This window comes from Zootoca vivipara, chromosome Z2 (genome assembly GCF_965207765.1).
Source record: "Zootoca vivipara chromosome Z2, rZooViv2.hap1.1, whole genome shotgun sequence".
NCBI classification, from domain to species: Eukaryota; Metazoa; Chordata; class Lepidosauria; order Squamata; family Lacertidae; genus Zootoca; species Zootoca vivipara.
In genome coordinates this window covers 46,342,108-46,362,700 of record NC_142585.1, presented here as the reverse complement: position 1 = coordinate 46,362,700, position 20,593 = coordinate 46,342,108, and the positions used below count along the sequence as shown (strand labels likewise).

Genomic DNA, 20,593 nt, shown 5'->3' with positions numbered 1-20,593 from the left:
ATACCTTATGAGGAACGGCTTAGGCTAGCTGGTTATGTTTAGCCTGGAGAATAGAAGGTTAATGGGTGATTTGATAGCCATGTTCAAAGATATCAAAGGATGTCATATAGAAGAGGGTGAAAGGTTATTTTCTGCTGATCCAGAGAAGCGGACATGGAGCAATGGATTCAAACTACAAGAAAGAAGATTCCACCTAAACCTTAGGAAGAACTTCCTGACAGTAAGAGCTGTTTGGCAGTGGGATTTGCTGCCAAGGAGTGTGGTGGAGTCTCCTTCTTTGGAGGTCTTTAAGCGGAGGCTTGATGGCCATCTTTCAGTAATGCTTTGATGGTGTTTCCTGCTTGGCACGGGGTTGGACTGGATGGCCCTTGTGGTCTTTTCCAACTCTATGATTCTATGATTCTACTAGCTTAACTGGCCACGCGTTGCTGTCAGCCGTATGTCAGGAATTCTTTGATGGTGTTTCCTGCTTGACAGGGGGTTGGACTGGATGGCCCTTGTGGTCTCTTCCTACTCTATGATTCTATGTGATATAAATGGGTTCTTCCTGTTAATCCACTTGAGTTCTGCCATGTGGGGCCTTTTACTTTGACACAGGTCTCTTCTTGTTTCAGCAGAGCTGAAAGGCAAAGTCTGGAATGTTACTATGGAAGGACAACACAGTCATCCACATCATCTGGGGGACCAGAACAACCCACTCTGCAAAGTGCCAAGCCAGGAATACCAGAATGATGCCCAAGTAAGCAGCCATTTTCTTTCTCTTGGTCCTCTGCTTGAAATATTTCACAACTCTTAAACAAGAATCTCGCTCCATGAGACGCACTTTCCCCCTCCTATAAAGTAAGAGGAAATGTCTGTGCGTCTTACTGAGCGAATGCGTGGTCCCTGGAGCCGAATTGCCCACGGGCGAAAAGCAGGTCGTGCTTTTTTATTTTTTAATAAAGAGCTAAAGGCTAGCAAGAGGGAAAGAGGGTGTTGAAAGGAAGCCGCTCAGAAGCTGATTGCAAGAGATCGGGGAGGGAGATAAGGGACGCTAGCTTCCTTCCCAGCCCCGCCCCCTTGCCCAGGCCTCCATTGTTGAATGTTTGTTTCCCCAGCGGCATGTGACTGGCTGATTAGATTATCTGTCTGGAAACTTTAGAAATGGTTCCCTTTCCTTTCCTAAAGTAGCTGCAGAGCTGTGAGTTGAACCCCATAAAACAGGATTTTTTTCCCTTTGTGCTTTGCAAGGTAAGCTCAACAACTTTGAGCTCATCCTCAGAAATGGAGCTTTCCCCCTTTGCAAAAAAGATGCACAACTCTGAGCTGATCACCCCAAAAACACGGCTTTTCCCGTTTGCAAAAGAAGCTGCACAACTTTGAGCTGATCCTCAAAAAAAAATGGAGCTGCATTCTGCAGCTTCTTTAGGAAAGGAAAGGGAGCCATTTCTACAGTTTCAAGACAGATAATCTAACCAGCCAGTCACATGTCTCCCTCTGCAGACAACAATTGAGGTCTAGACAAAGAAGGGTCCGGGAAGGCTGGATCCCTTATCTCTCTCCTGATCTCTTGAAATCAGCTGCTGAGCGGGTTCCTTTCAACACTCTCTTCCCCTCTTGTTAACCTTTAGCGCTCTCTCTCTCTCTCTATATATATATATATCGCACGATCTGCCTTTTGCCCCGGGGAAATGCGGCTCCAGGGACCACGCATTCGCTCCATAAGACACGCAGAATTTCCTCTTACTTTTTAGGAGGAAAAAAGTGCATCTTATGGAGCGAAAAATGCAGTAATTAAGAGAGCAACAGCAGAGTACAACTATGAGATCTAGGGGAAAAAACAATGACTTGCTTGTGAACTAGGTTGATGACTTTTCATTTTTCCCCCTCAAAAATTATTTCCTGTAGGACAAATGGATGAACTTTTGCCTATTAATGACTAAAATGAGGGATAGTCCACTGAAATATTTAAAAAGGTCACGCACAAACTGTTTTTAATTTTTTTTGTATGCCGTTTGACCATTTCAAAAAATTGTTTTCACAATTCTATATATATTTCGTATCAAATTTGGACACAACACCACATTCCACAATGGGGAGTGTTCTTAGCAACATAGCCTATACAAATGTCACACCTGCACAAGGTAAAAGCCCCTTTTGGGGACCTCAAAACTCAGCCAGCAGACCCTGCCGGGCATGTTGTTACTGCAGCTAAAAAAAGCTTCCTTGTGTGTTTGATGACCCTATATAATGTTGTATATATGTGACTTTCTAAAGCTTGGGTTCAGTTTTATATCTGCTTCAAGCGACTTCAAAAATAGTCCAAAAATGGATCAATAAATTTTTTTAAATCATTTTGTGCATGAGGTTTTTTTAATCAAATCTCTTTGAAAGTCAGATTTTATGTAATCTTTAATGAAAGCTCATCAAATTATGATACAGGGAAATGAGGTTGTAAAAAAAGTCATCTATTCCATTACTATCTGGCCCGGCCACGCGTTCCTGTCATCACCCTATTGTGAACACATGGTGCTTAGTGCTGCATTGAAATTGCCTGTGTGGAACGCTTCCCCCCTCCCCTCCTGCAGTAATTTGTCATATTAAGTCATTTAATAGTAATTGATCTCCTTGAAAGAGCCAAGTTACATCTTAAGCAATTAGGGTTAATTACGGTCTCATTTGGCAGGGTGGAGCCCATGTAATTATTCCATGAACAAGATTAGGAAGTGTTCTTAAGCAGCAGAAACGTTCGTGGCTTCTTAGAGGACATGTTGGAATTTGTAATGACATAGTTAAATGGATTTACAGCGGTACTTCGGTTTAAGTACACAATTGGTTCCGGAAGTCTGGACTTAACCTGAAGCGTACTTAACCTGAAGCGAACTTTCCCATTGAAAGTAATGGAAAGTGGATTAATCCATTCCAGACGGGTCCGCGGAGTACTTAAACTGAAGCGTACTCAACCTGAAGTGAACTTTCCCATTGAGCTCTTCTTCTTCTTCTTCTTCTTCTTCTTCTTCTTCTTCTTCTTCTTCTTCTTCTTCTTCTTCTTCTTCTTCTTCTTCTTCTTCTTCCAGTTTTTCGGTGATTTTTCTTACTTATTTCTGATCTCGTTCTAGATTCACTGAGCTTCTTGAATACCTTATTGTGCATATTGATTGCAATAGTTTACTGCCGCATTGTTAAATGGGGATCGATCTGTGATTTGATAAAGCTACGCAGATTTTGGCAGACTGGGTTTCTGGCACTTATCCAGTGCTTCCCATTTGAGAGTGTTTACACTACATTTTTAAAGATCTGCCTTGAGATCTTCAACCTATTTTGTTAACCACCAACATGACGCTTTCCGTTTTTAAGTTCGGAATAGAGTAGTTGCTTTGGAAGACGATCATTGGGCATCCGCCCAACATGACCAGTCCAACGAAGTTGATGTCGAAGCTTCAACACAGGTGATATTTGCTTCTTCCAGTACACTGATATTAGGTTGCCTCTCTTCCCAAGTGCTGTGTAAAATTTTTCGGATACATCGTTGATTGAATCTTTCGAGGAGTTGGAGATGGCTTGAGAGCAGTACATGTGAAAAGGATCTAGGAGTCTTGGTAGACCACAAACTTGACATGAGTCAACAGTGTGATGCAGCAGCTCAAAAAGCCAATGCAATTCTGGGCTGCATCAATAGGAGTATAGCTAGATCAAGGGAAGTAATAGTACCACTGTATTCTGCTTTGCTCAGAGTAGTACTGCTCTAGTCACCTGGAGTACTGTATCCAGTTCTGGGCACCACAATTCAAGAAGGATACTGACCAGCTGGAACGTGTCCAGAAGAGGGCAACCAAAATGCTCAAAGGCCTGGAAACTATGCCTTATGAGGAACGGCTTAGGGAACTGGGTATGTTTAGCCTGGAGAAGAGAAGGTGAAGGGGTGATATGATAGCCATGTTCAAATATATAAAAGGATGTCATATAGAAGAGGGAGAAAGGTTGTTTTCTGCTGCTCCAGAGAAGCGGACACGGAGCAATGGATTCAAACTACAAGAAAGAGGATTCCACCTAAACATTAGGAAGAAATTCCTGACAGTAAGAGCTGTTTGACAGTGGAATTTGCTGCCAAGGAGTGTGGTGGAGTCTCCTTCTTTGAAGGTGTTTAAGCAGAGGCTTGACAGTCATATGTCAAGAATGCTTTGATGGTGTTTCCTGCTTGGCAGGGGGTTGGACTGGATGGCCCTTGTGGTCTCTTCCAACTCTTCCAACTTGTCTTCCCAAGTGATGTGTAAAATTTTCCGGAGACCCGTACATCAATTTCATGACATTTTCTTTCAAAGCTCCATCTGGTACGCAGGCTGAGACCCTACCTGCCCGCAGACTGTATCGCCAGAGTGGTGCATGCTCTAGTTATCTCCGGCTTGGACTACTGCAATGCGCTCTACGTGGGGCTACCTTGGAAGGTGACCCAGAAACTGCAAGTAATCCAGAATGCGCAGCTTGACTGGTGACTGGGAGCGGACGCCTGGACCACATAACACCGGGCTTGAAAGACCTGCATTGGCTCCCAGTTAATTTCCAAGCACAATTCAGTGTTAGTGCTGACCTTCGAAGCCCTAAACAGCCTCGGTCCAGTATACCTGAAGGAGCGTCTCCACCCCCATCATTCTGCCCGGACACTGAGATCCAGCAGCGAGAGCCTTCTGGTGGTTCCCTCATTGCGAGAAGTGAGCTTACAGGGAACCAGACAGAGGGCCTTCTCGGTGGTGGCGCCTGCCCTGTGGAACGCCCTCCCAGCAGATGTCAAGGCAATAAGCAACTATTTTGCTTTTAGAAGACAATTGAAGGCGGCCCTGTTAAGGGAAGTTTTTAATGTTTGATGCTGTACTGTTTTTAATATTTGGTTGGAAGCCGCCCAGAGTGGCTGGGGAAACCCAGCCGGATGGGCGGGGTACAAATAATAAATAAATTATTATTATTATTATTATTATTATTATTATTATTATTATTATTATTACTACTACTACTGTAAAACATTCTGTGCTGTAGCAGTGGGTTGATTTGGCGGCCCAGTATTTTTCGTCCTTTTTATCCCTCACAACCACCATTTAGACTGTGAGCGTGTCTGCTGCGGACATAATATTTTACTAATAACTGTCTGAACACGGCTTGCTCTAATAAATACGGAAGTTTTGGCATGTTTTGGTCTGACCTGGCTAGGCTCCTTTTGTTCCTGCTATCATTTTACATCCTCGCTTTGGGTCCGTTGCTTTAATTAGGTCTGATAGGTTGTGATAGGAAATGCAGATCTAGGTCATTGCATATGCAAATTTGCAGCTCTAGCCTTGGCGGTTGCCAGAGTGTATCAGCCGAGGCGTCCAGTCCTTACCCAGCGTTAATGGCGCTGGGGGAGCTGAGTTAGAATCTCAGAATCCTAGAGTTGGAAGAAACCACAAGGGCCATCCAGTCCAACCCCCTGCCAAGCAGGAAACACCATCAAAGCATTCTTCACATACGGCTGACAGCAACGCGTGGCCGGGTCAGCTAGTTCAATCATAGAATAATAGAGTTGGAAGAGACCACAAGGGCCATCCAGTCCAACCCCCTGCCAAGCAGGAGACACTATCAAAGCATTATTGACATATGCCTGTCAAGCCTCTGCTTAAAGACCTCCAAAGAAGGAGACTCCACCACACTCCTTGGCAGCAAATTCCACTGCCGAACAGCTCTTACTGTCAGGAAGTTCTTTCTAATGTTGAGGTGGAATTTTCTTTCTTGTAGCTTGAATCCATTGCTCTGTGTCCGCTTCTCTGGAGCAGCAGAAAACAACCTTTCTCCCTCCTCTATATGACACCCTTTGATATATTTGAACATGGCTATCATATCACCCCTTAACCTTCTCTTCTCCAGGCTAAACATACCCAGCTCCCTAAGTCGTTCCTCATAAGGCATTGTTTCCAGGCCTTTGACCATTTTGGTTGCCCTCCTCTGGACAAGTTCCAGCTTGTCAGTCTCCTCCTTGAACTGTGGTGCCCAGAACTGGACACAGTACTCCCGGTGAAGTCTGACTAGAGCGGAATACACTGGTACTATTACTTCCCTTGATCTAGATCAGGGGTCAGCAAACTTTTTCAGCAGGGGGCCGGTCCACTGTCCCTCAGACCTTGGGGGGGGGGGGCGGACTATATTTTGAAAAAAATATATGAGCGAATTCCTATGCCCCACAAATAACCCAGAGATGCATTTTAAATAAAAAGAGACATTCTACTCATGTAAAAACACTACCAACACTACCAACACTACCAACACTTTCCACATGTACTGCTCTCAAGCCAGGTGTCTCCCATCCTGTATTTGTGCCTTTCATATTTTTTTTTGCCCAAGTGTAGTACTTTGCATTTCTCCTTGTTAAAATTAATCTTGTATGCTTTGGCCCAGTTTTCTAATCTGTTAAGGTCATTTTAAAGGCTTCTGTTAAGGACTTCTGTGGCTGAGCCATATAGCAAGAGGTTCGAACTTGTCTGCGGGAAACTGCTCTGCTGCTCTGCTGCAGTGTTTTGTTTTTTCAGGTGAAGAAGGCAGTAGAGAAATTCTTTTACTGTACTGATGTGCACGAGAATGTTATCATTGTTGTTGTTTAGTCGTGTCCGACTCTTCGTGACCCCCTGGACCAGCGCACGCCTGGCACTCCTGTCTTCCACTACCTCCCCCAGTTTGGCCAGACTCATGTTGGTGGCTTTGAGAACACTATCCAACCACCTCGTCCTCTGTCATCCCCTTCTCCTTATGCCCTCCATCTTTCCCAACATCAGGGTCTTTCCCAGGGAGTCTTCTCTTCTCATTAGGTGGCCTAAGGCTTGGAGCATGTTGGTAGCTTTGAGAACACTGTCCAACTATCTCATCCTCCGTTGTCCCCTTCTCCTTGTGCCCTCCATCTTTCCCAACATCAGGGTCTTTTCCAGGGAGTCTTCTCTTCTCATGAGGTGGCCAAAGTATTGGAGCCTCAGCTTCAGGATCTGGCCTTCCAGTTAGGACTCAGGGCTGAGGAGATACAATAGCCATCTTCAAATACCTGAAGGGATGTCCTATGGAAGATAGTCGTGTCCGACTCTTCGTGATCCCATGGACCAGAGCACACCAGGCTCCCCTGCCTTCCACTGCCTCCCGCAGTTTGGTCAGACTCATGTTGGTGGCTTCGAGAACCCTGTCCAACCATCTCATCCTCTGTCGTCCCCTTCTCCTTGTGCCCTCCATTTTCCCCAACATCAGGATCTTTTCCAGGGAGTCCTAAACATTCGGAAGAACTTTCCTGACAGTAAGAGCTGTTCGGCAGTGGAATTTACTGGCAAGGAGTGTGGTGGAGTCTCCTTCTTTGGAGGTCTTTCAGCGGAGGCTTGACAGCCATCTGTCAGGAATGCTTTGGTGGTGTTTCCTGCTTGGCAGGGGGTTGGACTGGATGGCCCTCTTGGTCTCTTCCAACTCTGTGATTCTATGATTCTATGAATTTATGTCTTCATTTAACCCACTATCGTCTTTTTCTCCTCCTTAAACAGAGGCATCAGACTTCATACCCATATCGCTGCACCTTGGCAGACTTTCAGATAGAGAAGAAAATTGGACGAGGACAATTCAGTGAAGTCTACAAGGCTACTCTCCTCCTGGACAGGAAGCCAGTGGCATTAAAGAAAGTACAGGTGAGAATCGAAATGCCCAGGTAAGATTGGATGAAGGTGCCTCTTAGTGGCACAAATGGGCTGGTAGTGTACCTCTTGGTTCCTTGTTACTGTTTTTACATGGATGGATCAGACCGCCATGATCTTGGTTTTTTTGATGTTGACCTTTAGACCATATTTTGCGCTCTCCTCTTTCACCCTCATTAAAAGGTTCTTTAATTCTTCCTCACTTTCAGCCATCAAGATTGTGTCATCTGCATATCTGAGGTTGTTGATATTTCTTCCGGCAACCTTATTCCGGTTTGGGATTCATCTAGTCCAGCCTTTCGCATGATGAATTCTGCATATAAGTTAAATAAGCAGGGAGACAATATACAACCTTTTCGTACTCCTTTCCCAATTTTGAACCAATCAGTTGTTCCATATCCAGTTCTAACTGTAGCTTCTTGTCCCACATAGAGATTTCTCAGGAGACAGATGAGGTGATCAGGCACTCCCATTTCTTTAAGAACTTGCCATAGTTTGCTGTGGTCGACACAGTCAAAGGCTTTTGCATAGTCAATGAAGCAGAAGTAGACGTTTTTCTGAAACTCTCTAGCTTTCTCCATAATCCAGCGCATGTTTGCTATTTGGTCTCTGGTTCCTCTGCCCTTTCGAAATCCAGCTTGCACTTCTGGGAGTTCTCGGTCCACATACTGCCTAAGCCTGCCTTGTAGAATTTTGAGCATAACCTTGCTAGCATGTGAAATGAGCGCAATTGTGCGGTAGTTGGAGCATTCTTTGGCACTGCCCTTCTTTGGATTTGGGATGTAGACTGATCTTCTCCAATCCTCTGGCCATTGCTGAGTTTTCCAAACTTGCTGGCATATTGGGTGTAGCACCTTAACAGCATCATCTTTTAAAATTTTAAATAGTTCAGCTGGAATATCATCACTTCCACTGGCCTTGTTATTAGCAGTGCTTTCTAAGGCCCATTTGACTTCACTCTCCAAGATGTCTGGCTCAAGGTCAGTAACCACACTACCTGGGGTGTACGACACCTCCATATCTTTCTGGTATAATTCCTCTGTGTATTCTTGCCACCTCTTCTTTATGTCTTCTGCTTCTGTTAGGTCTTTACCACTTTTGTCCTTTATTATGGTAATCTTTGTACGAAATGTTCCTTTCATATCTCCAATTTTCTTGAACAGATCTCTGGTTTCCCCCGTTCTATTGTTTTCCTCTATTTCTTTGCATTGCTCATTTAAGAAGACCCTCTTGTCTCTCCTTGCTATTTTTTGGAAATCTGCATTCAATTTCCTGTATCTTTCCCTATCTCCCTTGCATTTTGCTTGCCTCCTCTCCTCCGCTATTTGTAAGGCCTCGTTGGACAGCCATTTTGCTTTTTTGCATTTCCTTTTCCTTGGGATGGTTTTCGTTGCTGCCTCCTGTATAATGTTACGAGCCTCCATCCATAGTTCTTCAGGCACTCTGTCCACCAAATCTAAATCCTTAAACCTGTTCCTCACTTCCACTGTGTATTCATAAGGGATTTGATTTAGATTGTATCTTACTGGCCCAGTGGTTTTTCCTACTTTCTTCAGTTTAAGCTGGAATTTTGCTATAAGAAGCTGATGATCTGAGTTACAGTCAGCTCCAGGTCTTGTTTTTGCTGACTGTATAGAGCTTCTCCATCTTTGGCTGCAGAGAATATAATCAATCTGATTTCGATGCTGCCCATTTGGTGATATCCATGTGTAGAGTCGTCTCTTAGATCATTATTTGTACTCATTTCCCTGGCACTTTTCTTAAGAAACCCATTTATTTATACAGTAGAATGTAATTACTTTGGTCTGTGTGGTTTGTTTGCTTGTTTGTGTTTATTAAGGTCAACAAATTGATGAGAAAACAACAAACTTAATAATACTTTCTCCAGTTGTATTTATGTGCTAAATGCTGGTGCTACAGTTTCCGCTTTGTTTGTAGGTCTTTTTAATTCTTAAGAACCCCGAGAAACTATGAAGCCGCAGAAAGGTCATGGTTGCCCAGGAGATAATATAATTTAGGGATGGCTAGCTGGCCCTGCCACGCATTGCTGTGGCACAGTCTGTTAAATGGAAACTCGGAGTCTCCCTTCAGACTCCCCTCACCTTCAGAGTCCCCCTGTTTTACGTGTGTTCTGTTTATGCAGGCACATCCCTGTGACTCCCCCCACCCTGTGCCAATCCATGACGTATCCCACCCCCTCCCCCCCACCTGGCTTATCCCTGTGATTCCCCCCACCCTGTCCTGACCCATGACCCATCCCGCCCCCTCCTCCCCCCACTCCCGGCTTATCCCTGTGATTGCCCCCACCCTGTCCTGACCCATGGCGTATCACGCCCCCTCTTCCCCTCGGTTCATCCCTGTGACTGGTCCCACCATGTCCTGACCTATCCCGTTCCCTCCTCCCCCTAACCCCCACCCAGGCGAGTCAGTACCTCCATGCGGCCTAGTCTGTAAAGGCTTCAGCCTAGTAGGTAAACGGGAGCTGGTATGCTGTTAAGAGGGAAGGTTTTTAGGTGCAGTACCAGTGTAGCCGGCGCTAGAGGGCGCTGGTTTGCAACATGCTTCTTTCCCCAGCATGCATTTTCATCTGAATCGTGTGTTTTGAAACACGGGGTTTGGGGGGTTCTACCTGGCACAGGTGTGACACCGGTCTTTGAAAATGGCATGGGCTTGCTCTCATTGGCATGCAGTGTGTCAAAATTTGAGCGCAATCGGTCAAGCGGTTTTGGTTAAACATGGATACTAACGGACATGGCACATTTACATTTACATTTACACACACACACACACACACACATATATATATATATATATATATATATATACAGGTGAAACTCGGAAAATAATAATAATATCGTCAAAAAGTGCATTTATTTCAGTAATGCAACTTCTTATTTTTTTATTTCCCTTTTAATTTTGACAAATGCTTTCTTTTGGAAATTCCACAGTAATAAAACAAAGCAGGTTTACTGGTGAAACTCAGAAAATTAGAATATCACGGAAAAGTGCATTGATTTCAGTAATGCAGCTTCTTATTTTTTATAATATAATTTTTTATTTTAATTTTTAAAAAATAATATAATTTTTCTTTTAATTTTGACAAATGCTTTCTTTTGGAAATTCCGCCGTAATAAAACAAATAGTTACAATAATACAAAAATAAACAAAAATAAACATCACTATGACATTTATTGAATTACATTTCATTTATAATTGACCTGCCTAACGACAAATAATTACAATGACAACCAATCAAGGCTTGACATATCTTGCTTTGCGTGTCATGCATCTATCTCATAGATTGGTTTCACCTTTTAAGTTGCATTGCTGAAATAAATGCACTTTTCAACGATACAGTGGTACCTCTACCTAAGGATAACTCAACTTACGAATGTTTCTACTTACGAATGGAGTTCCGCCGCCATCTTGGATGTGGTTTAGATAGGATTTTTTCTACTTACGAATTTTTAGATAGGGTTGCTTTGACTTATGAATTTTTTCTCCCAATGCATTCCTATGGGATTTGACTTACAAATTTTTTCGACGTACAAATGTGCGTTTGGAACGCATTAAATTCGTAAGTAGAGGTACCACTGTATTCTAGTTTTCCGACTTTCACCTGTAAAATGAACTCACTCCACTTTTGGAAGTAGCCAAGGCTGCCTATACCTGCTCCAGATGTTTTGGAGCTACAACTCCCATGATCCCTGACCACTGGCCCTGTCAGCTAGGGATCATGGGAGTTGTAGTTCCAAAACAGGCATAGGCAACCTTGGCTCTCCAGCTGTTTTTAAACTACAACTCCCAGGATCCCTAGCTAACAGGGCCAGTGGTCAGGGATCATGGGACTGTAGATCTAGAATCTTAAACATGTGGGAACGTCCATATTTTTTGCTTAACTTTCAACATGTAACTCTCTTTCCTTCTGAAGATATTTGAAATGATGGATGCCAAGGCTAGACAAGATTGCATTAAAGAAATAGACCTTTTGAAGGTAAGAATTTCACCGGACCTTTGATGCTTATCTGGGAATGGAGAAGATTAAAGTGCTCATCAATGGCTCCTCATCCTGGAGACAAATGACTAGTGGGGTGCCACAGGGTTCTGTCTTGGGCCTAGTCTTATTCAACATCTTTATCAACATCTTTATCAATTATTTGGATGATGGGCTTGAGGGCATCCTGAACAAGTTTGCAGATGACACCAAATGGGGAGGGGTGGCTAATACCCCAGAGGACAGGATCACACTTCAAAATGACCTGAACAGATTAGACAACTGGGCCAAAGCAAACAAGATGAATTTGCACAAGGAGAAATGTAAAGTACTCCACTTGGGCAAAAAAAAATTGATGGGTGACACCTGGCTTGAGAACAGGACATGTGAAAAGGATCTAGGAGTCTTGGTAGACCACCAACTTGACATGAGTCAACAGTGTGATGCAGCAGCTTAAAAAGCCAATGCAATTCTGGGCTGCATCAATAGGAGTATAGCATCTAGGTCAGACATCCCCAAACTTTGGCCCTCCAGATGTTTTGGACTACAATTCCCATCTTCCCTGACCACTGGTCCTGTTAGCTAGGAATAATGGGAGTTGTAGGCCAAAACATCTGGAGGGCCACAGTTTGGGGATGCCCGAACCTAGATCAAGGGAAGTAATAGTACCACTGTATTCTGCTCTGATCAGACCTCACCTGGAGTACTGTGTCCAGTTCTGGGCACCACAGTTCAAGAAGGAGACTGACAAGCTGGAACGTGTCCAGAGGAGGGCAACCAAAATGGTCAAAGGCCTGGAAACAATGCCTTATGAGGAACGGCTTAGGGAGCTGGGTATGATTAGCCTGGAGAAGAGGTCTTTCAGGACCGGTGTCATATAGAGGAGGGAGAAAGGTTGTTTTCTGCTGCTCCAGAGAAGCAGACACGGAGCAATGGATTCCAGCTACAAGAAAGAAGATTCCACCTAAACATTAGGAAGAACTTCCTGACAGTAAGAGCTGTTTGGCAGTGGAATTTGCTGCCAAGGAGTGTGGTGGAGTCTCCTTCTTTGGAGGTCTTTAAGACTTGACAGGCATATGTCAAGAATGCTTTGATGGTGTTTCCTGCTTGGCAGGGGGTTGGACTGGATGGCCCTTGTGGTCTCTTCCAACTCTACGATTCTATTATTCTACTTTCAATGGGAACATTCGCTTCAGGTTAAGTACGCTTCAGGTTAAGTACAGACTTCCGGAACCAATTGTATACAGCGGTATCTCGGTTTATGAACACAATTGTTTCTGGAAGTCTGTTCATAAACTGAAGCGTTCATAAACTGAAGCGAACTTTCCCATTGAAAGTAATGGAAAGTGGATTAATCTGTTCTAGACCGGTCCGCGGAGTACTCAACCTGAAGCATACTTAACCCGAAGCATGGGTGTAATTGGTTCCGTCTGTTCATAAACTGAAGCGTTCATAAACTGAAGCGAACTTGCCCATTGAAAGTAACGGAAAGTGCATTAATCCATTCCAGATGGGTCCGCGGCGTTCGTCAACCGAAAATTCGTAAACCGAGGTGTTCATAAACCAAGGTTCCACTGTACTTAAAGCGGGGTACCACTGTAGATTTGAGGAGATGTGCTTCTTCCCGACTTTTATTTCCTTGGAAGAAGGCATGACTCTCTGTTGTTGTTTTTTAACATAATTTTTATTGATTTTACAAATTACAAAAAATGGTACATACATGAACACCTTTCCACCTTCTTCCCACCCCCTCCATGGGTCCTCCCCTGCCACAGAAGCATCCCACGCAGGTGAGCAGTCAGAGGTGGTCCATTTTATGGTTGGGTTTCTGTCCTCCTCCCCCTCCCCTGCCCCCAAAGCCCCCCCCCCCTGCCACGAGAGAGCTCCAGGAAATCAGGGCAGTACGCAGGAAGGCATCCATCCAACCATCTATTCTCATACCAAAATGAAAAAAAAAGGGAAAAAAAGACAAAAAAGGAAAAAAACAAAAACAAAACAAGAATAATCTTTTTTCCACTCATAATTAACAAACCATATTTTGTGGGCTTCCCCGACCTCCCCCCTTCCCCGGTTTTCGTCCCTTTTTTATCCTCTTCAACAGTTTCTTTAATCTATAAAATAATTACCTTTATACCTTATACTATTTTAAAACTTGACTATTATCATTTTTACCAAATATCTAAATCATTAAAAAATCAAACTCCAATTTTTCTTCCCGTGCCTAATTTTTTCCCCCTCTATAAGCCTCCATATTTTCACCTTTTTCCAAAATCAATTCACTTTTAAACTATATTCCCAATCTAACCTTTCAAAGGCATGACTCTCTGTTTTGGCTCTAAACCAGGCACCCCCAAACTGTGGCCATCCAGATGTTTTGGCCTACAACACCCATGATCCCTAGCTGACATGACCAGTGGTCAGGGATTGTGGGCATTGCAGTCCAAAACATCTGGAGGGCCAAAGTTTGGGGATGCCTGCTCTAAACCAGTATTTGGATTCCACGCAGCTTCACTGCTAGATTCGCCGTAAGATGAGATTACATCACAGCTGTTCCGCCTGAGCTGGTAAACGCGTCGTGAGGAAAGAGCAACGAATGCCAAACCAACCCAAGTGAAGATAATCAAGAATGCCTTTTGGTGTTGTAATGCTCTACACAAAATACGGCTCGCGTGAAGGTGCAGGGGAAGAGTCTCCCATATGGTGCTAGATATATTCAGAGCATTACGTCCACATAGGTTAGAATCAAGGAGAAGTGACATCAAAACCCTCAGAGTGACAGGGGGATTTGAGATGGTCAATTATCACCCCTGCTGTCTGAGATGTCCAGAGGCGAATGCAGATCTCCCTGTGCCAAGCTTGCCAGATGTTAAGTTGTGAACGCTATATTAGCTGGGCTGTGAAGACGACAATGAGGAATGGTGATACGCTGGGAGAATTAGCACTTTCTTCTCTGCTTCTCTGTGTATGGTTAATGGCGTCCGAGCAAGTCTTCTTCATGCACTAGGCATGCTTATAGATGACTAGCTGGCTCAGCCACGCATTGCTGCGGCTCAGTCTGTTAAATGGAGCGTCAGTGAAGGGTGGGTCATAAAAATCCCCCCCCGAAATGTTTCCTCCCTTGATCTTATCTCAGGCGTATGGTATAAACATAGTTAAATTTCAAATTTGTGACAAATCGCTTAATATTTAGACCCTGCTTCTACAGATTGAAATTTTGCCTCACTACGAATGATCAATATGATGTGTTATTGGAGAGAAAAGACGTGATGCTACCATCAGAACAACAAATTCCCAAAACAAGAGACAAAGAAGGTCTTTGCGCCAAAATAGACGTTTAGTGTCATGCATAAAACCATATTTTTAGCGTGATATAATATGGTGGACATGTGCAATGTATATATTGCATAAGACATAATCTTATTAATTACAGTGGAACCTCGGTTTATGAACAGCTCGGTTTACGAATTTTCGGTTTACGAATGCCGTGGACCCATCTGGAACGGATTAATTCACTTTCCATTACTTTCAATGGGAAAGTTTGCTTCAGTTTATGAATGCTTCAGTTTATGAACAGACTTCTGGAACCAATTGTGTTCATAAACCGAGGTACCACTGTACACAAAATGTAAGCATTTAGTACAATTTATGCCAAGTAATTAAGTCTAAGGTGATGTTTTGACGGAACACATAATATGAGTGGCGTTTGATTGTTTATGTTTACTTGTTGAGTACACAGTTTGCTTAATTGTTCCATATCATATTTTTCAAAACCATTGGTTTCTCATGCAAATTATCAACATGCTTTCTCTTAAATAAATAAATATTGCAGAAATTAATAGTATGCAACTATTATTGCTCCACATAAAACCTAACATTTATGTTTATTAGTTCACAATTTAACATACTGAGAATTAAAGGAGTCAAATTCCTATGTTTTTTATCACTCGTAGTGAGGCAAAATTTCAATCTGGGTCTAAATATTAAGCGATTTGTCCCAAATCTGAAATTTGACTATGTTTATACCGGTACCATACACCTAAGATAAGATCAAGGGAGGAAACATTTTCGGAAAAGTTTTTTTATGACCCACCCTAATGCTTATAGACTACTAGCTGGCCCGGCCACGCATTGCTGTGGCTCAGTCTGTTAAATGGAGTCTCAGAGTCCCCCTTCAGACTCCCCTCACCTTCAGGGTCCCCCTGTTTTACATATGTTCTATTTACAAAGGCACATCCCTTTGACTCCTCCCACCCTGTCCCGGGCTGCAGTTTGGGGATGCCTGATATACATTGTGTCCACATAGGTTAGAATCAAGGAGAAGGGCAATCAAAACCCTCAGAATGACAGGGGAATTGAGATGGTCAATTATCAACCCTGCTGTATAAGATTTCCAGAGGCAACTGGAGATCTCCCTGTGCCAAGCTTACCAGATGTTAAGTTGTGAATGCTATATTAGCTGGGCTGTGTAGACAGAAACGAGGAAAGATGATATACTGGGAGAATTAGCACTTTCTTTTTTGCTTCCCTGTGTATGGTTAAAGGCGTCTGAGCAAGTCTTTTGCATGCATTATTATTATTATTATTTATTATTTATACCCTGCCCATCTGGCTGGGTTTCCCCCGCCGCTCTGGGCAGCTTCCAACAAATACCAAAATACATTAAAATATCACAGATTAAAAACTTCCCTAAACAGGGCTGCCTTTAGGTGTTTTCTAAATGTCAGTTAGTTGTTTATCTCCTTGACCTTCGACGGGAGGGCGTTCCACAGGGCGGCCGCCACTACCGAAAAGACCCTCTGCCTGGTTCCAGGTAGCTTTGCTTCTCGCAGTGAGGGAACCGCCAGAAGGCCCTCGGTGCTGGATTTCAGTGTCCGGGCTGAACAATGGGGGTGGAGATGCTCCTTCAGGTATACTGGACCGAGGCCGTTTAGGGCTTTCAAGGTCAGCACCAATACTTTGAATTGTGCTCGGAAATGTACTGGGAGCCAATGTAGGTCTTTCAGGACCGGTGTTATGTGGTCTCGGCGGCTGCTCCCAGTCACCAGTCTAGCTGCCGCATTCTGGATTAATTGCAGTTTCCGGGTCACCTTCAAAGGTAGCCCCACGTAGAGCGCATTGCAGTAGTCCAAGCGGGAGATAACCAGAGCATGCACCACTCTGGCGAGACAGTCTGCGGGCAGGTAGGGTCTCAGCCTGCGTACCAGATGGAGCTGGAAGACAGCCGCCCTGGACACAGAATTAATCTGTGCCTCCATGGACACCTGTGAGTCCAAAATGACTCCCAGGCTGCGCACCTGGTCCTTCAATGCATGCTTTTAGACTACTAGCTGGCCCGGCCAGGCGTTGCTGTGGCTCAGTCTGTTAAATGGAGCCTCACAGTCCCCCTTCAGACTCCCCTCACCTTCAGAGTCCTTCTCTGGCTTCACCTGCCATTCCCCAACATTGTCCTTGTTTGGCCAAGGTTGCACTGCACAAAGTGGGAGTAACGTTGAAACCTGACACTTCAAGGCATTGCAGAATGATGATTTTTGAACTATGCAAAGAGCAAGAGCAATGGGTGTCTTATTTTGAGTTTAGTAATTCACACTCTTCTCACGACTAAGCGACAATTTACACCAGGCATCCCCAAACTGCGGCCCTCCAGATGTTTTGGCCTACAACTCCCAGGATCCATAGCTAACAGGACCAGTGGTCAGGGATGATGGGAATTGTAGTCCAAAACATCTGGAGGGCCGAAGTTTGGGGATGCTTGATTTACACTCTACTTTCCCTGCATATATTTCCAAAGCAGTTCAATGTCTTGTTGTTGTTTAGTCGTTTAGTCGTGTCCGACTCTTCGTCACCCCATGGACCAGAGCACGCCAGGCACTCCTGTCTTCCACTGCCTCCTGCAGTTTGGTAGCGTCGAGAACATTGTCCAACCATCTCTGTCCTCTGTCGTCCCCTTCTCCTTGTGCCCTCGATCTTCCCAACATCAGGGGAGTCTTCTCTTCTCATGCGGTGGCCAAAGAATTGGAGCATCTTGGTAGCTTCGAGAACACTGTCCAACCATCTCGTCCTCTCTCGTCCCCTTCTCCTTGTGCCCTCCATCTTTCCCAACATCAGGGTATTTTCCAGGGAGTCTTCTCTTCTCCTGAAGTGGCCAAAGTATTGGAGCATCTTGGTAGCTTCGAGAACACTGTCCAACCATCTCGTCCTCTGTCGTCCCCTTCTCCTTGTGCCCTCCAATTTTCCCAACATCAGGGTCTTTTCCAGGGAGTCTTCTCTTCTCCTGAGGTGGCCAAAGTCTTGGAGCATGTTGGTAGCTTCGAGAACACTGTCCAACCATCTCATCCTCTGCCGTCCCCTTCTCCTTGTGCCCTCCATCTTTCCCAACATCAATCTTGATGGGAGAAAGTGAGGAGGAATTAAGGAACCTTTGAATGAGGGTGAAAGAGGAGAGTGCAAAATATGGTCTGAAGCTCAACATAAAAAAAAAAAAACCAAGATCGTGGCCACTGGTCCCATCACCTCCTGGCAAACTGAAGGGGAAGAAATGGAGGCAGTGAGAGATTTCACTTTCTTGGGTTCCATGATCACTGCAGATGGTGACAGTAGTCATGAAATGTTAGAGGGCACAAGGAGAAGGGGACGACAGATGACGAGATGGTTGGACAGTGTTCTTGAAGCTACCAACATGAGTCTGACCAAACTGTGGGGGGCAGAGGAAGACAGGAGTGCCTGGCGTGCTCTGGTCCATAGGGTCACAGAATCATAGAATCATAGAGTTGGAAGAGATCACAAGGGCCATCCAGTCCAACCCCCTGCCAAGCAGGAAACACCATCAAAGCATTATTGACATATGCCTGTCAAACCTCCGCTTAAAGACCTCCAAAGAAGGAGACTCCACCACACTCCTTGGCAGCAAATTCCACTGCCGAACAGCTCTTACTGTCAGGAAGTTCTTCCTAATGTTGAGGTGGAAGCTTTCTTGTAGCTTGAATCCATTGCTCCATGTCCGCTTCTGTGGAGCAGCAGAAAACAACTTTTCTCCCTCTTCTATATGACATCCTTTTATATATTTGAACATGGCTATCATATCACGAAGAGTCGGACACAACTATGCGACTAAATAACATAAACAAGAATAAAATTTTTGCCTAAGTATATATTATCCCTACCTCTGCTTTTGTACAGCATCGCAAAACAGCCTTCAATCTGCAAATATTTGTAAGAGCAATTGTCCAGGGAGCCATCAATTAACAAGAAACGATTTGCAGGTCTTTGTTTGACATGTTATTAGCTGTGCACGACCGATCAAAGGGCCTTCCGATTGCTGATGCTGACAGGCAGACTGAAGCAGTCCCCCTGCCTCTAAAGAAATCATTAAAGAACTCTGCCCTCCTCGACTCTGTGGGATAAATTCTGGCACCTGAAGCAAATTCTCCAAAAACGCTGACCTGCACCGTGTCATTAAAAACTGCATTTCTAGTTGACATTCAGACATTTGGCGTGGTATGTTCATCCCTTCAGAGCTGAATTATATACATCTTGGGCAAAATCTGTCCGATCTGGTTGGAACTTTCCGTCAAAAAGTTGGATCCATTTGAAAGGAATGCCCCGTAGGCAACAACTACTAATAGATTGCTCAAACTACAAGAAGGAAGATTCCACCTAAACATTAGGAAGAACTTCCTGACAGTAAGAGCTGTTTGGCAGTGGAATTTGCTGCCAAGGAGTGTGGTGGAGTCTCCATCTTTGGAGGTCTTTAAGCAGAGGCTTGACAGGCATATGTCAAGAATGCTTTGATGGTGTTTCCTGCTTGGCAGGCGGTTGGACTGGATGGCCCTTGTGGTCTCTTCCAACTTGATGATTCTATGATGGTGCTTCCTGCTTGGCAGGGGGTTGGACTGGATGGCCCTTGTGGTCTCTTCCAACTCTATGATTCTACTAGCTGATCCGGCCACGCGTTGCTGTCAGCCATATGTCAAGAGTGCTTTGATGGTGTTTCCTGCTAGGTAGGGGGTTGTACTGGATGGCCCTTGTAGTCTCTTCCAACTCTATGATTCTATGATTCATGCATTTGCAACACAATATTATTGAACACACTGACATTCTACCACGCTTTGAGCAGCATCCATGCAAGTGTTGGACCAGCAGTGACTGTTCTCTGTAATTTCTCACAATGCTTTTCCAACAAAGTGTATTACACAGGAAAATGAGTTTGTTGTTGTTTAGTCGTGTCCGACTCTTCGTGACCCCATGGACCATAGCACGCCAGGCACTTTTAGAACACTGCCCAACCATCTCCTCCCTTCTCCTCCCCTTCTCCTTATGCCCTCCATCTTTCCCAACATCAGGGGAGTCTTCTCTTCTTATGAGGTGGCCACGTTGGTGACTTCGAGAACACTGTCCCAACCATCTCGTCCTCTGTCATCCCCTTCTCCTTGTGCCCTCCATATTGTGACCCCATGGACCAGAGCACGCCAGGCACTCCTGTCTTCCACTGCCTCCCGCAGTTTGGTCAAACTCATGTTCGTAGCTTCAAGAACACTGTCCAACCATCTCGTCCTCTGTCGTCCCCTTCTCCTTGTGCCCTCCATCTTTCCCAACATCAGGGTCTTTTCCAGAGAGTCTTCTCTTCCCATGAGGTGGCCAAAGTCTTGGAGCCTCAGCTTCAGAATCGGTCCTTCCAGTGAGTACTCAGGGCTGATTACCTTCAGAATGGATAGGTTTTATCTTCTCTCAGTCCATGGGACTCTCAAGAGTCTCCTCCAGCACTAGAATCGAAAGCATCCATTCTTCGGCGATCAGCCTTCTTGATGGCCCAGCTCTCACTTCCATACATCCCTACTGGGAAAACCATAGCTTGAACTAGACGGACCTTTGTCGGAAAGGTGATGTCTCTGCTTTTGAAGATGATGTCTAGGTTTGTCATTGCTTTTCTCCCAAGAAGCAG

General features: G+C 44.5%; 1 protein-coding gene across 6 annotated transcripts in view; it reads left to right on the top strand.

Moving 5' to 3' along the window:
* NEK6 (NIMA related kinase 6) overlaps positions 1-20,593 on the top strand; it is a 90,722-nt gene that overhangs the window by 28,404 nt on the left and 41,725 nt on the right. For 3 of the 6 annotated variants that reach the window (XM_035112724.3, XM_088665081.1, XM_088665083.1), the window contains exons 2-4: positions 618-739; positions 7,515-7,655; positions 11,593-11,655. In XM_035112724.3, coding sequence (XP_034968615.1) covers positions 647-739; positions 7,515-7,655; positions 11,593-11,655 — 297 coding nt within the window. In that variant the 5' untranslated portion in view covers positions 618-646. Of the gene's footprint in view, positions 1-614; positions 740-7,514; positions 7,656-11,592; positions 11,656-20,593 lie in introns of all 6 variants that reach the window. The other 3 variants (XM_088665084.1, XM_088665082.1, XM_035112725.3) reach the window with 2 other exon arrangements.